At 43.5% G+C, this 16,884-nt stretch overlaps 1 protein-coding gene across 2 annotated transcripts in view; it reads left to right on the forward strand.

Moving 5' to 3' along the window:
• The window catches only part of ZNF786 (zinc finger protein 786), a 29,584-nt gene extending 15,579 nt beyond the window's left edge, over window positions 1–14,005 (forward strand). For both annotated transcript variants that reach the window (XM_040471673.1, XM_040471671.1), the window contains exons 2-6: window positions 3,380–3,506; window positions 7,078–7,230; window positions 8,670–10,985; window positions 13,516–13,597; window positions 13,974–14,005. In XM_040471673.1, the coding sequence (XP_040327607.1) occupies window positions 3,473–3,506; window positions 7,078–7,230; window positions 8,670–10,735 (2,253 nt within the window). In that variant the 5' untranslated portion in view covers window positions 3,380–3,472 and the 3' untranslated portion in view covers window positions 10,736–10,985; window positions 13,516–13,597; window positions 13,974–14,005. The remainder of the gene's footprint in view (window positions 1–3,379; window positions 3,507–7,077; window positions 7,231–8,669; window positions 10,986–13,515; window positions 13,598–13,973) is intronic.
• The last annotated feature ends 2,879 nt before the right edge of the window (window positions 14,006–16,884 follow it).

The raw sequence follows: 16,884 nt of genomic DNA on the forward strand, positions 1-16,884 counted from the left end.
AAACGAAAAAAAAAATCTTAAATATAATTTGAAAAAGAGAGAAAAGGAAACCATAAAAGAATGTGCATTTAATGTAAATTACTTTAACAAATATATAATTTACATGCTTCTAGTTATAAACCTTAGACAGATGCATGCTATCACCACTCTTATTCAACATCATTCCAGCCAATACAATAAGAAAAATAAGAAATGATAGGCTTAAATGGTTAAAAGAAATGTTAATTTGCAGATCTCGTTCTCAACACAGACACTCCAAGGCAGTCAACTAAAGTGTTAGCCAACAAGGAAATTAGCTTCCCAACCTTTCATAATTAGAAATTTTAGTGGGGGGAAAAAAGAACCCAAAACATGGTAGCAACAAAAACTGTACCATCCCTAGAAATGAACCTGTTGAGAATTATGTAAAATCTACATGAAGAAAACTAATTTTACTAAAGCACATAAAATGTCTAGAAAAACGAGAGAGATGTTTCTGCGTGGAAAGAAGCCATATTTTAGAGGTCCATTTCTCCCCAAGTTAATATATTAAGCATATTCGTATCAGAATCCCATGAGAATTTGTATAAATTTGACAAAATATCTTTACTATTTATGTAGAAGAGAAAACAGACAAGAAAAGCCAAGACGTTTTCCTATGGGAAATGATGGAGGTTAGTGGTGGATGGCCATGCCCCCTTAAAAAGCAAAATATCTAGGGGCGCCTGGGTGGCTCAGTCGGTTAAGCGTCCGACTTGGCTCAGGTCATGATCTGACGGTCCGTGAGTTCGAGCCCCACGTCGGGCTCTGTGCTGACAGCTCGGAGCCTGGAGCCTGTTTCAGATTCTGTGTCTCCCTCTCTCTGACCCTTCCCCGTTCATGCTCTGTCTCTCTCTGTCTCAAAAATAAATAAAGGTTAAAAAAAATTTTTTTTTTAAAAAGCAAAATATCTGATAAAACTATAAGAATTATACTGCAGTATTGGAGCAAAAAAGGATAAATGGAAGTATAAATGGAGTATAAATGCCAACTATAAATGGAAGCCCAATTAATGAAAAACAATCCCAAATCAATGGTGAAAGAATAGACTGTTGAGTAAGTTTTGTGATAACTGAAAATCCACCTGGAAAAAGAATTATGTTCCTTCCTGTTACATTACACATAAATAAGTTCCAGATGGAAAACGGTCTAATAAAAGTTATAAGAATGTTATGAAAAATTTAAGAGAATATTTTATAATTTTAGAATAGGAAAAGTCTTCCAAATCAAGATACTAAACCCTAAAGCCACAAAAGAGGTTCTCCTGAAAACTATAATAATATGAGAAAAGCAGTGTAGAAGATGGAGAAATTATCTTTATTTGAGAATTTTTATTGTATCCCACCATAAAGTTAATAGGATTGATACATAATATGACACATTAATTGGATACACAGTAAGTTTACAAAAATCAGTAACTTTTTTTAAAACTATTAATAATAAATTGAAATGGCACCCCAAAAGGGGTGGTCTCATTTACAATTGTTGGAAAGACCACAGAATACCAGAAATAAAGTTAATAAAAAAGACTCAGAACATTTATGAAGAAAATAATTAAGTTTATTAAGGATAGCAAGCTGGACCAAATGAATGCAGAACATGTTTCTAGATGAGATCAATCTTTCCTAAATACATATATACAGTTAATGCAGTCCAGACTGGAATTCCAATGCACTTTTTTGTTGTTGTTGTTGGACTAAATAGTTTTGGAGTTTATAAGGAAGGATACATATCTACGAATTCACAGCAGTAACTTTGAAAAGAATGTGAGGAGAAGGTAAGACTTACCATCCCATTATTACAATATTGCATAGGTACTGTAATCAGACACATATAGAAAGTGTAAGAGAATATATAGATTCACATATTTATGAAAATCTAATACATGCAAAGATTAAAGGTTGGCATTCCAATCTAAGGAGAAAGGATAGTATACTTACTGGTGTGTGATTGGCTCTCCATATGTATCTATTAAAGATGCCAATCTCATCTGTAGAATTTTCTTTGATTTTTACTAAAAATATTAACTTATTTTGAGAGAGAAAGAGATTATGTGAGCAGGGGAGGGGCAGAGAGAGAGGGAGAGAGAGAATCCCAAGCAGGCTCCCCACTGAGCCTGATGCAGGGCTCCATCTCGCAAACTGTGAGATCATGACCTGAGCCAAAATCAAGAGCCAGAAGCTCAACTGACTGAGCCACCCAGGTGCCCCTCATCTATAGAATTAAATTGCAAATCTAAGGGCAAAAAATATTAGTAGAATATTTGTATAACTTTTTGGTGTGGGGGACACTTAAAAAGGTGGAAACTATGGGGGCACCTGGGTGGCTCAGTCTCACGTCTCTCTCTCTCAAACCTTTAAAAAATTAAAAAACAAACCTGGAAACCGTGGAAAGGACTGACAGATCAAATTAAAGACTCAAAATGCTCTATTTGGCAGAAGATAAAATCAAAATACAAATGACTGGGGGAGAAAATGTTTGCTAGTCAATCAAAGGATGATTCACCCTGATATAAAGAAGTTCATTCAAATTATAGGAGTCCATGAGAATGTTGAGCAAAGGATGTGAACAGACATGTACAAAGATACTGGAACATCCTCCACACCCGAAAAGTATGAAAAGGATGTTAAGCCTCACAAATGAATGCAAATTAAAACAAGGAAATTTTTTTTGCACTGGCAAAAAAAAATAATAAAGGTTTAAAACCATGCTGTGCTGATGAAGGTGCAAAGAAATAAGTCTCATCTTATTAGCAAAAGGGCAAAAGTGCTGGATTTTTTTTGGAAGGCAGTCTAGTGGTATTTATTAAACTGAACATTTTTATACCTTTTGATTTAGTAGTTCTCCTTTTTAGGCTTTATCTTACAGTGGTAAAAGCACTAGTATATCAGGAAGCAGTTTGCAAAAACCTGGTTTTGCCTATATACACTGACCTGGAAAAACACCTGACATATTAAGTGAATGAAGTTACACAGTGCTTTATTCCCTCTTTTGTTTTTAAAAGAAGAAAAATATCCTATACAAATGCATATGTAGCTTGAACAACCATAAAGAACCACGTAAGGTATGGTGGTTAACAGAACCACATGGTTGGAGTAGGGGGAGGAGCAGTTCTCAAGGAGGAAGCTGCTGAATACACAAGAACAGGATCCTCTAAAAAAGTCTTTTAAATTGATGAAAAGGAGGGGCACCTGGTTGGCCAGTGGGTAAAGCGGGTGATTCTTGATCTCAGGGTTGTGAGTTCGAGCTCCACGTTGAGGTTAGAGTTTACTTAAGAAAGAAAATAAATACATTGATGAGAAGGAGCCGAAATCATTTTGAAGCAATAATGACTGTGTATGTATTATGTCTGTAATTTCAGTTACCTCTGACTTTTGAAGATGTTGCCATTTATTTCTCTGAACAAGAATGGCAGAATCTGGAGGCATGGCAGAAGGAGCTTTACAAGCATGTAATGAGAACCAACTATGAGATTCTTGTTTCTCTAGGTAAGAAGTGCTTGATTTTGTGGGTAGATCCTCGAAATGGGCCTGAAAGAGGTCTTGGCCACTTGAGTTTCCTGTTTGTTAGGTGGCCAGATTTCTCAGAAATTAACTCAGAAATGTATTTTTGTTTTACCCTAAAGTCATATGTTAAATACACCAGGACTGGGGACTTTTAGTTGCTACACAGTCATAGGGTGCCATGATTTCCATATTGGAGCACTCCTAGCTCCTATCCATAATGTACCCATATTATTTTTAATATGGGTAGTGTCCCTACTTGTCAGCTTTTACAGTGGGGTTGTATAACTCAGAAAAGCTATAATATTTCCCTGCAGTGAGATTTTGTAAGGCTATACCCTGAGATGTTTAACAGGAGCTGTCTCTGCTTGGTTATAGTAATGTGTTCTTTTCAGTCTTTTTCCTTACTTGGTCTTCATATGTTGTTTTTTTTTTTTTTTTTTTTTTTTTAATTTATCAAATGTGATTTTTAAGAATCAGTCTGTTCAGAGAAGTGTCGAATGATAAAGTCTCTGCTTCATCCTCACTCTTGCACTCAGTTCATTTCCCAAGGCAACCACGTTTAACCTTTTCTGTTTCAGTTCTTACTGTGGTTTCCTCCAATCTTACTATCATGCTTGTGTCTCAGTTTCTTGATTTATCACGTCTAGACAGCATTAACTCATTACTATGAAAAATGAGGGATTAACTCACTTACAGGATCTTCTGTCTCCTTTTTTCCCTTTCCCCCGAATTTTGAGTTTTTTTTTTTTTTTCAGGCCTCTATGGGCTAACTTTATAACTTAAATAATAAACTTCTAGATCATGTTCTGTGAACTTCACATTACATCTCGATTACTTCAGTGTATGAAGATAAGGTGATTAGTTCTCCTGTACTTCCTGTCACCTCTTCTGCCAGCTCCTAACAGCCATACCACTTCTTTATATCATAAGGTTTCTAATACTTCATATTCTATTCTTTTACCATAATTAAGTTTTCTAGGCTTTACATAGAGAGTGTTGTTTCTAAAACATATAATCTAAGATATTACATATTTTTATTTTTACTGAAGAACCAATTAAAGTAATTGAATCTATAGAGAAAGAAAGATAATCTTATTATCATCCATCCTGTTCTACCCAGAAAGAATGTTCCAAACATCAGGATTAAGTGGATGTGAAGTGGTATATTGTTGTGGTTTTGATTTGAATTTCCTTAACAGCTAATCGTGTTGAGCATCTTTTCATTTGTATACCTTCTTAGGAGAAGTGTCTGTTCAAATACTTTGCTCATTTTTAAATTTATTTCTTTGTCTTTTTATTGTTGAGTTTTAAGAGTTCTCCATTTGTAGAGCGCCTGGTGGCTCAGTCTGTTAAGCATCTGACTCTTGATCTCATCTCAGGTCTTGATCTCAGGGTCATGAGTTCAAGCCCTGTGTTGCATTCAAAGCCTATTAAAAACAAATTCCCTATTTGTTTTGGATACTGGACCCTTATCAGATACATAATTTGCAGATAATTTTCTCCCATTCTGTGGTTGTTCACTTTCTTTATTTTTTAAATTTTGGGGGGGGTGAGAGAGAGAGAGAGAGAGAGAGAGAGAGGAGAGAGAGAAAATATGAGTGGGGGAGGGGCAGAGAGAGGGGAAGGACAGGATCCTAAGCTGGCTTGGTGCTGTTTTTTGACATCTCTTCTCACAGACTGAGATCACGACCTGAGTCGAAGTTGGATGCTTAACCGACTGAGCCACCCAGGTGCCCCTGTTCACTTTCTTGATACTATCCTTTGAAGCACAAAAGTTGTCAATTTTCATGAAGCCCAACTTCTTTTTCTTGCGTTGCTTGAGCTTTTGGTGTCATATCTAAGAAACCATTGCTTAATCCAAAGTCACACAGATTCACTCCTATGTTTTCTTCTGAGAGGTTTAGAGTTTCATTGCTTACATTTAGGTCTTTGATCCCTTTTGAGTTAATTTTTGTATACAGTGTGAAGTAGGGATCCAACTTCTTTTGCATATGGATATCCAGTTGTCCCAACACCATTTGTTGAAAAGTCTTTCCCCATTGAATTCTCTTGGCACCCTTTTGGAAAATCAGTTTACCATAAATGTAGAGTTTTATTTGTGGATTCTCAATACTGTTTCATTGATGTATATATGTTTGTCTTTTTGATTACCATTACTTTTAGGATCAGTTTGTCAAAAAACAAGGCAGATTGGATTCGGGGAATATTGTCATTTTAACAATATCAAAGCTTCCTTTTCATGAACATGGGATATCTTCCTATTCATTTATGACAAAATCTCTTTGAACAATATTTTATAGTTTTTATTGTATAAGTCTTGGATTTCTTTTATTAAATTTATTCCTAAATGTTTTATTCTTTTTTGTGTTATTATAAATTGAATTGTTTTCTTGGTTTTGTTTTTTTATTTATTTTTTAATTTTTAAGTTTATTCACTCAGAGAGAGAGAGAGAGAGAGCAAGCGAGCACAAGCTTGGGAGGGGCAAAGAGAAAGGGAGAGAGAATACCAAGCAGGCTCTGCACCATCAGCTCAAAGCCTGATGTGGAGCTTGAACTCACAAACTGTGAGATCATGACCTGAGCCAACGTTGGACACTTAACTGACTGAGCCACCCAGGCTTTACTTTTGGAAAAATACTTTTATTTTAAAAGATGCTGGGATTTCAACAGATGAAGATTGAGAATAGGTATATGGATTTAAACAAAAGATAGGGATTCCTTTTCTCATGAAAGAAGTCTTAGAATTCTTTTGGGATTGAAGTCAGATTTCAGAGGACAAGGAGGAATCTAGAACAGTGATCTGTCTCCACATGTACTACACCACTCTGACATTTTCTTCCTGAGGCAGGCATTGCCCAGCGTACCCTCTTTCTCTTATTTGAACCATACACTGATCTCCCTTTAGCAACCTATGAAGCATACTTTAGATTCTGTTAAATATATTTTATTGAAAGAAAATTTTACTTGAAAATAAATAAATTAAACATTTCTTTTGGGAAATGGGGGTCATATATTAAAGAATCTTGTAACTATTTTCGTCTGTTTATTGCATTGCTTACAACCCTTTTTATTCTAGCAGCACTCCACAGTGTTTGGAGTCATGATTAGCACCGTCACCAGAGAACTTCTGAGAATATTTTAGCTGGAGCTACCTACTTTGAAATTGCCTAGGACGGGCATTCGAGTTATTTTTCCATCTCCCCCTCTTCTCGTGATATCTGTCCAGCTGTCTCCAGAGTTGTCCCACCATTCTCAGAGCACCCTACTAGTGAGTTTTATGAAACCCATGGCTAAATACATATTGCTAGACATATGGGGACCAAGACAGGATTTAAACAGTATAACTGATTTAACAGGTCCAGAAAGATTAGGAAGAACTTTTAGGATGTGTGGGCAGTTTTACTCCTCTTTGTGCAAAACTATAATCTATTTTTTGACATCTCTTCTCATACATTATCCCAGGAATACATTTAAAAAATTTAAAAACAACTCCGCATGCTTTAAATTTAGTGCTCAAAGAAACCAAAATACCCTGTCTAACTTCTTTGTACAGATGATGGACTTCCCAAACCAGAACTAATATCACGGATTGAACAGGGGAAAGAGTTCTTCAAGAACTGGGGAGAATCACAGAAATCAGGAAACATAATTTGCTCTTCAGCTGATCTGCATTTTGATCCAGTTATTGAGGGACATCTGTTTTGGCGTGAGTATTAAGAAATTAGGGTCCTTTCCTGAGGACATCACATTCAGTTATCTTTGTTCCAGTTCTCTGATCATGTCTTCCTGTTTGGCTAGGCTGAGGCTTGATGTCTGGCATATTCTAGAAAAAGGCAGTAAAGCACAGTGGTTAGGAGTATGGGTCCTGGACTCTGAGTCTGGATCTTGCTTTTCTGGGTCGCCTTGGGCAAGTTATTCAACCTCTCGATATTTCGATTTCCTGGCCTATGAAATGAAGATAATAAAAGCACCTACATTATAGGTTTAAATAGGTTAGTATACATAAAGTGTTAAAATGATACATGGCACACAGTAAGAGCTCAGTAAATAGGCACTATTGTTAGTAGGCAGGGCTGGTGTGGGGCGGGGTGGTAGCGAAACTGGTTATCTAAATCCTAGTGACCAAAATTGCTTCCTTCCTATCTGGGAACTGTTGTCTCTACTTGAATACCTAAAACTCAGCTCTCCTCTGTTGTTTCTTGTTATCATAGGAGAGTCTGAAATTTTTGGATTCTTAAAAGGCAGCATTAAAATACGGAATGAGAAAGCCAACGCCCAGAAATTTGTTTAGTTTGCTTAGTTTGTTGCTGCTGCTTTCTGGACAGTAAAGGAGTTTTGCTTCACAAATTCTTTCACTTTTTACCATCTGTTATCAATTCTTCCAAGAAACCTTTTTAAAAGGTTGGTGGGAATAGGGGCGAGGAGTGGGGAACAGAGCCCAAGCCCTGCTGCCTGGCCTGAGGGACATCACCTGGGTGAAATGGGACCGTGGTGTTAGGGTCTAATAGTGACACCGTCATCATTCTGACTCCAGAAATGCCTCCACATCAAAACGGCACAAGTTGGATGGTCCTGTAGTCATGGCGGTGAGCACATGGAGTGTGCAGTATGCCAGGCACGTGTTCAACACTGTAACTGCAGGAACTCAATAATCATGACAATCAAATGTCCTGTTGTTTCCCTGTTTCTATGGGAGAAGGAACCAAAGCCAAGAGAGATTCACTTGACAGAGGCTAGACAGCGGAAAGGTGGGATTTGAACCCAGACGGTCTCATTTCAGAGGATAGGCCATATTAAGACCTATATTTTCCTTTTTTTTTTTTTTTTAAGTTTATTTATGTAATCTCTATACCCAACATGAGGCTCGAACTGATGACGCTGAAATCAAGAGTGGCATGCTATTCCGACTGAGCCAGCCAAGCGCTCCTAGATTTTCCTCTTTTAAGATAAGTTTTTTTTCGGTTTAATTTTAGCAGACTCTCACCAAACTCCTGGTCATTAAATGGAACCATACTGAAATGTCCTTGGTTGTGGAGCTCCGTGGGAGCTGGGTTCCCAGAGGTCACTGTTACTGCTCCCTTTCCTGGTGATATAAGCCTTTAGTCATGACAGAAATACGGACTGAAGTTTTGTTTTCCATTTCAGGAAGTCAACAAGCTGTGAAATCAGGAGAAGCTAAATGCCGGTTCCAAGTAGATCTCCTACAGGGCCAGTGCCCCTCTGAACCCTCACTAGGAGGAAGGGCAGGTGCTTCCTTCAGGCCTGACGGGAGGATCGCTCTCGTGAATCCACACAGACATGTCGCATGGGCTCCAATTCCAGTAGTCCCCAGCTGCAGGGAACCTACCTGGAGAGAAGGAATCCCAAGTCCCAGAACTCTGGCTCCCCCTGCCTTTCAGGAGGAAAGCTCCTGGGAGGGCACCCAGCACCCAAGCGCTGTTAGTGAGGAAAGCTTTTGGAAGAAGAATCACTTAGAGAAGCACGAGAGCCACTTGAGTGACCAGCCGTGTAGGCCCTGGAAGAAATTCAGCAAACAAGCTGATCCACGGCAACAGCGCAGCATCCCTCAGGGTCGGAGGCATTTCCGGTGTCACGACTGCGGGCGGAGCTTCCACCGGAAGCGGTATTTGCTCAGGCATCTGGCTGTACCGGCGGGGACGAGCCCCCCGCAGGGCCCTGGATGTAAACGGTGCGGCCCGCGCAAGCAGATCCTTCTCGGCCACCGCCTCCGGCGCAGGGGGGAGAGGCCTTCCCAGTGCCCCAGGTGCGACCGGAACGCTCTCCCGAAGAACAGCCTGGCGGCTCCCCAGGGCCAGCCCAGCAGGGGGAGGCTGGTCTCCCGTGGCGAGGGCGACCTGGCCCTCCCAGGGAAGGCACGGCGGGCCAGCTTGCGCTCGGGAGGGAAGCCAGGCCCGTGGCCGGGGGCCGCGGAGACTGTCCGGCACCGCCCCGCCGGGGAGAGGCCGTTGTCTTGCCCCGAGGGTGGCGAGCGCTTCGCTGCCGGGTCCCAGCTCCCCAGCCACAAACGGGTGCACGCGGGAGAGCGGCCCTTCTGGTGCCAGGAGTGCGGCGACAGCTTCCGCCCGGGTGGCTCGCTGGAGGTCCACCGGCGCGCGAACGGCGGCGGCAGACCCTTCTCCTGTGCCAAGTGCGGCAAGGGCTTCGCCAAGCGGTGTAAGCTCACGGAGCACGTCCGAGTGCACAGCGGGGAGAGGCCCTTCGGGTGCGCCGACTGCGGCCGGAGCTTCCGCCAGAGGGGACAGCTGCTGCGGCACCGGCGCCTGCACACGGACGAGAAGCCCTTCCAGTGCCCGGAGTGCGGGCTGAGCTTCCGCCTCCAGAGCATGCTGAGAGCACACCGGCTCCGGCACGGCGGGGAGAGGCCGTTCTCCTGCGGCGAGTGCGGCAGGGGCTTTGCGCACCGCTGCAAGCTCCGGGAGCACCTGCGGGTGCACAGCGGGGAGAGGCCCTTCCGGTGCCCCGAGTGCGGCAAGAGCTTCCGCCTCAAGGGCATCCTGAAGGCCCACCAGCGCACCCACAGCAAGGAGAGGCCCTTCTCGTGCGGGGAGTGCGGCAAGGGCTTCACCCGGCAGTCCAAGCTCGCCGAGCACTTCCGCGTGCACAGCGGCGAGAGGCCCTTCCGCTGCTCCAGCTGCGACCGGAGTTTCCGCCTCAAGGGGCAGCTGCTTAGTCACCAGCGCCTGCACACAGGCGAGAGACCCTTCCAGTGCCCCGAGTGCGGCAAGAGCTACCGCGTCAAGGCCGACATGAAGGCCCACCAGCTGCTGCACGGCGGGCAGATGCCCTTCTCCTGCGAGTGCGGCAAAGGCTTCGCCAAGCAGTCCAAGCTCATCGAACACGTTCGGACGCACACGGGGGAGAAGCCCTTCCAGTGCCCCACGTGCGACAAGAGTTTCCGCCTGAAGGCGCAGCTGCTCAGCCACCAAGGCCTGCACACAGGCGAGAGGCCCTTCCACTGTCCCGAGTGTGATAAGAACTTCCGAGAGAAGGGACACATGCTGAGGCACCAGCGCATACACAGACCCGAGAGGCCGTTCGCCTGCGGCGACTGTGGCAAGGGCTTCATCTACAAGTCCAAACTTGCCGAACACATCCGCGTGCACGCCAAATCCTGCAGTGCCCCCAGCGAGCCTGACGTCAAGAAGAGGCTCAGCCAGCTGTTCGCGATGATCGAGGCTGACTGGAGTTGAGGCCGGGAAGGGCGTCCAGAGCCTTCGGCAGGCTTGACGTTCCCTGGGAATCCACAGCAGCCATAGCGAAACCCGCCGGGAGACAGATTTTAGGAACAGGGGCCCTTTTTTGACCAAGAATGGAACCAAGTTAGGAGTATGAGAAGCCACAAAGGATTTTCTCGGCTAAAACATCACCAGGAAGGGGCGCCTGGGTGGCCCAGTCACTTGAGCATCCGACTCCTGATTTCGGCTCAGGTCATGATCTCAGGTTGGTGGGTTCGAGCCCCAGATCTGGATCCATGCTGACAGCCCGATCCTGCTTGGGATTCTCTCTTACCCTGTCTCTGTCCTTCCCCCGCTCAGGCGCGGGCGCTCTCTTTCTGTCTCTAAAATAAACATTTAAAACATCACCAGTTCTATTTCCTATCCATTGATAAAAGAGATATCTGTTCTTCTTACCATCTTAAGTGGTAATTTCCCCCCAAATGTTCAGCTAGCTCTGAAATCCCAGCTTGAATTAAGACAAAAGGAAATTCTTCCAGTACTGTTCCCAAAGTTGAGGAGATGAGGTGGCTATTAAATGTCCACTGTTCTCCTTTTCCACAGTATGATTCTAAAGTGAGGGTTCAGGTATGTGTGAATTTTGTTGCAGCCCTGATATAATGTTGAATTTGGTTTTGATTCATTTATTTTGAAACTGTGAGCAATAAAACAAGTTCTCTGAATCCTGGTCTGTTTACACGAATGCTGAGGCTTCACGGTATGTTTCGTGGCAGTGATGTATATAGTTCCCCCTAAAGAAAACTGATAATTTCATCAAAGTTTGGTAATCTGAGTTGAAGAAATGTAAAAGCAAGGGTACTAAGGGGAGCCTGGGTGGCTTAGTTGGTTAAGCACCAGCTCAGGTCATGATCTCACAGTTGGTGAGTTCGAGTCCTGCATCCGGCCCTGTGCTGACAGCTCGGAGCCTGAAGCCTGCTTCAGATTCTGTGTCTGCCCCTCCCCTGCTCGCACTCTGTTTCTCTCAAAAACAAATGAACATTAAAACAATTTTTTTTTTTTTTTAAGCGAGGATGCTAAGATGTATAGGGTTAGAATTTAGATGAGAGATGGATTGGGACAGGAGGTACAGGTTTAGGAGTTGCAGAACAGAGAAGCTGTTCACAGCCAACACAGTGAAGGAGATTACCAAGCGTGCCTATCTAAGCAGTGACTAAATCTGAGTAAAGACAAAATAAAGCCAAGGGGCACCAGGCTGGCTCAGTGAGCAGAGCATGCGACCTATCTCGGGGTTGTGAGTTCTAGCCCCACATTGGGTGTGGAGATTACTTAAAATCTTCAGGAAAAAAATAAATAAAGCTAGACAGCTTTGTCATGCAGCAGTACAGGCAACAACAATTTAGTGTGGAGTTTGAAAGCAAATGTTAAAAGTAAACAGAAGTCCAGGAGATTACCCCACTTGTTACATGAGGTGAAGACGGCAGGAGCACAGAATGTTTGTACATTAGGGACAGAATTGCACTCCAGACAAGGAATTCCTGACTTTCAGAGGGTTCATGTTTCGTGTAAAGAATGGCTGACCTGAAATTTGGAGGGATGACAGAAAATGAGACTGCAACTAACCTGTAACAAACACTATTAAAACAATGTTTCACAGATGATGTGCTCTGGAACACTGGCTCCAGAGGTATACTTTTTTTTTTAATTGTTTATTTTTGAGAGACAGAGCATGAGTGGGGGAAGAGCAGAGAGAGAGGGAGACACAGAATCCAAAGCAGGCTCCAGGCTCTGAACTATCAGCACAGAGCCCGACATGGGGCTTGAACCCATGAACTGTGAAATCATGACTTGAGCTGAAGTCGGGCACTTAACCAACTGAGCCGCCCAGGCACCCCTTCAAAGGTGTACTTTTAAAAAGAGAGAAAAGCACCACATGGCCAATTGAGGTAAAAACAGTTTTCCTCCGTTCCCTCCACCCCACCACACACACGTGCAGTCTATTAGGAATACCTAATGTATAGTATATTCTTAAATTGTGAATATATTTGACCTCTGGATTCTTTCTTTTTCAAAAACATTTACTATGACCTTGGGGACATAGAGTTCTGCAGGATTCATTTTGGAAAACATTACTGAAAAGCCCTTTTGGCTCCAGCAAAGCAGCCCTATGTCCATTAAGAAGGATGAGAATCCGGGGAGCCTGGGTGGTGTAATCAGTTGAGCATTGGCATCTTGGTTTCGACTCAGGTCATGAGTTCAGTGTTCCGTGGGTTTGAGTCCTGTGTTGGGCTCTGCGCTGACAGTGCAGAGCCTGCTTGGGATGCTCACTCCCTCTCGCTCTACTCCTCCCCCACTCAAGCTGTCTCTGTCTCTCTCAGGATAAATAAGTCAATTAAAAAAAATTTTTTTTTTAAAGCATGAGAATCCAAGGAAAAGAGGTCTTAGGTTTTATGGGGCAAAGAAAACAGACCTTTAAGTCAGAATAAAATCTTATGTGGTTTAAGAGTACCCTCTTTCCTCAAGTGGTGGGACACCAGCAAAGGTCACTGACAACGTTAAAAGATTACATCATTTAGGCAGGTTTACAATCACTCAGAGCCACGGTGATGTCTGTTGTGTTCACAGAGTAGCCAACCTCGACGTGTGGAGCTAGACTCAATGTAAGCAGAGAAGGTGGATGCCCGTGGTGGGGACCCTGCCAGCAGGATGTGATCAGGAACCCAGCAGAGGTTTCATGGGAGACCGAAGGCCGGAGCCTCTAGTTTGCTGTTCTCACTTATTGCCTGTTACCCTTGCAGGATTTCACAGATGGTAAAAGATCCAGAGTGTTCAAAATATTGTTAAAAACTAGAGGTGCCTTGGAGAAAGTCAAGAAGAAAGGTAAGATCCAACTAAACCCAAGTACTCCTTTCAATTCTTTTTAGACTTTATATATAGAGATAAATATATAAGGAATATAATAAATATATAGAATAATTTATAATTCTAAATTCCAAATTTTAGCATTATAAGGAGCAGGAAGGTTTTTTATTCCAATCTCTAATGTTACAGAGGAGGAAACCAAAGGTATAGTAAATGTCTCACCCATAGTTAGTGGCTGGGTTGGGACTCTTTGTGGGTCCCCAGGTACGAGGGCAGGGATCCTTCCACCAAACTTAACTGGAAACTCAGGGAATTCATATTCTGTGCATGAGAAATACCAAGTGCTTAAAGTAATAAAACCAGTACAGTTACTAAACCAATTAATTTGTTGCAGAAGAGAGGGGAAAACGTTTTCAAAATACGAAAGAAGATTACAAAGAAAGAGAACAGAAAAAAAAAAAAAACCCACCAACTACTGAGGACAAAATCACACAGGCCTAAGGAGATTATTAGCACCTGGAAGAGACCAAAAGAGTAATGAAAGGTATTTTTTTTTTAATAGGGAAGAAAAGCAGAGAATTAATGGGAACCCTTTATGATTATAAGAACAAAATGATTAGGGATAAAACACAAACATGTTTCAGACTGAATGTAATTCACTGCCTTACTCTTTACCAAGCAAGTTTGCGGGGGAGGTTTTCATCAACTTAACAAGAGCAGTTTGGAGTGATTAAATAACTACAGATCCAGAAACTTTTAGGTATAATTGACAAAGGACAGTTTGTTATCAGAAATTTTTTTAACGTTAAAAAAAATTTTTTTAATGTTTATTTGTTTTCGAGAAAGAGACAGAGCATGAGCGAGGAGGGGCAGGGAGAGAGGGAGACACAGAATCTGAAGCAGGCTCCAGGCTCTGAACTGTCAGCTGAGAGCCCCAATGTGAGGCTTGGACTCATGAGCTGTGAGATCATGACCTGAGCCGAAGTTGGATGCTTAACTGACTGAGCCACCCAGGTGCCCCTGTCATCAGAAGTTTTAAAATGAAATGGAACGGAGCATCTGGGTGGCCCAGTACATTGAGCGTCTGACTTTGGCTCAGGCCATGATCTCATGGTTCATGAATTAGAGCCCCACATTGGCCTTGCTGCTGTCGCCCTCTTTGGATCCTCTGTCTTCCTTTCTCTCTACCCCTCCCTGACTCTCTCTCTCTCTCTCAAAATAAATAAAAAATAACAGCCTCCACATTACATCCTTAACTTACAAACACTCCTGCTGGCGAGTGCTAGCTGGGTCATCTGACCATTGAATAGTAGTAGAATATGCCACCCCCAAATATGCCACTTTGGCGTAAGGAAAGCAATGGAAAGGAAGCAGATACAAGTTTCCTGCCTTCCCCCCATTTGCCTAAAAGCAGGACGTCAGTTTCCAAAGCTGTGCCTCGGAAATCGCCCATTGGTTTCTACCGATGCCTACTTATCAGGAAGGACAAAAGTTAATCCAGAGACAACATTAGACTCTAGCGGCCTGGAGACAGCACCAGAGAAATCTACATAACGAACATTACTAACTAGCCTTTACTCATCGTTAGAGTACCTTCCTCAGTTTGCCTCCCTTATCACCTCCGCCCACCCCCAAGCTCCTCATAGAAGCTAAAGGACTTGTTCTGAGCCCAAGGCAGTCCAGACCTTTCCTGAAACGACGGAACGGTGAAAACCACCATGGTGAGTAAGTGAGTGGTGGAAAGGTGGGTGGAGGGGTGCAATGACTCACAATTTCATTTTGAAGAGGGGCAATTTGGGTCAGGAAAAATTGAGGCAGAAAAAGGAACGTTAGGCACGGTCCAATTCCATGACTTATATGCCGGTCAGTCTTGGATCTAACCTTGTGTAGCCTCCAAAGGAGGAAGGGTCAGAGCTGTGGAGTGCAATTCCAGTTCTCCCAGTCCGGAGAGCAGGGGAGATCCGGATGCTGTTAAAGGATGCACGGAGCTGCCGACGCTCCCAGAGCAATCTGCTCCTTCTGCCCGCAGGCGGCACTGTGGGGGCCGAATTCGGGCGCAGGAAAGGCAACATTTCCCGGGTGCCTTGCGTATCTCCAGGGCGACGGCCGCCGCCGGGGCAGGCGCCGCCCCCAGAGGTCGACCGCCCAGATTTCCTGGTGGCAGTGTGTGGGGTGGGTGGGGATGGGGGCTGCCGCAGTGACTGGGCATCAGGAAGGGGCAGTTGGTGCCGGACGGAAGCGAGACTCCGGCTGGAACCAGCCTGGGGTGTTGGATCACGCAGTTGCTTTAGGTGCAGCATCAGGTGTGAGCCGTGACATCTCGGCCGGGCACAGAGGTTGGCTCTCGGTCCCAGGGTGGCCTGCTGGTGCGGTTCCGGCCAGTAGGAGGCGCCCTCCGAGAAAGTCGGACGGTGGAATCTGCAGCCCTGGCCCAGCCCTCCAACCTGAGCTTGTGTTTTGGGATCCGGAGAGGGCCGTGCAGACAAATCCGTGCGCTCAGCCCTGAACTGAGTTCCTTGAAGTAGAGACTGATTTTTTTCTCTTCTTACCCATCCAGTGTATGGCCCCAGTGGGCGCTCTCCGAACACTTGTTGAATCAATCAATGAATTAATGAACGTAGAGCCCTACACATAGCTACTGAATCTACAGTCAGCCCTGGGCTGAGAGTTCTAGTTTCCCTGAAGCTGAGTTTGCGTGTTGATGAGGTGCAAAATAGGAGAAAGAACAGAGGAAATGATGGCTGAGAAAAGGAAAGAAGCCCTACAGGGGGACGGGGGGACGTATGATAGATAGTACAACTCTAAATTGCAGTGATAGGGACCGTCACTCTAGTAGTTCTTAAGAAAATGGTAATGATGGTCCTAAGTCTTATTTTAGTTTCAAGGTTTTCAAAGACCCCCGGGGTGACAGTAACTCAATTTCCGATACTTAGCCTAATTTGAAACAATGTTTCCCAAGAAACATGGCAATTAATTTCTTACTGCCTTTTTCACTGATGCAAAAAAGAAAGAAAGAAAAAAAAAGTATTAAAAATAGAATCCTTAGTGATTGTAATCTAACTCACTCATTTTATGGGTGAGTAAAGCGAGTTACAGAGATTGAAGTGACTTCCTCCACGTGACAGATAATACGACTTTGGTTTCCTGAGTTCCACTTCTATGCCTTCCTTCCTTCCTTCCCTTCAACCAATACCTATTAGAACTTGTTTCCTTTAACAAATATTAATAAAATTCACAATATTGCTTCTCTTGGGTTGTGACTGCCTAATTAGCTTCTGTTCCACATTTTCCAGGTTATCAGACAT

Source organism: Herpailurus yagouaroundi, unplaced genomic scaffold (assembly GCF_014898765.1).
Source record: "Herpailurus yagouaroundi ecotype Mexico unplaced genomic scaffold, PumYag 100, whole genome shotgun sequence".
Classification (NCBI taxonomy): Eukaryota; Metazoa; Chordata; class Mammalia; order Carnivora; family Felidae; genus Herpailurus; species Herpailurus yagouaroundi.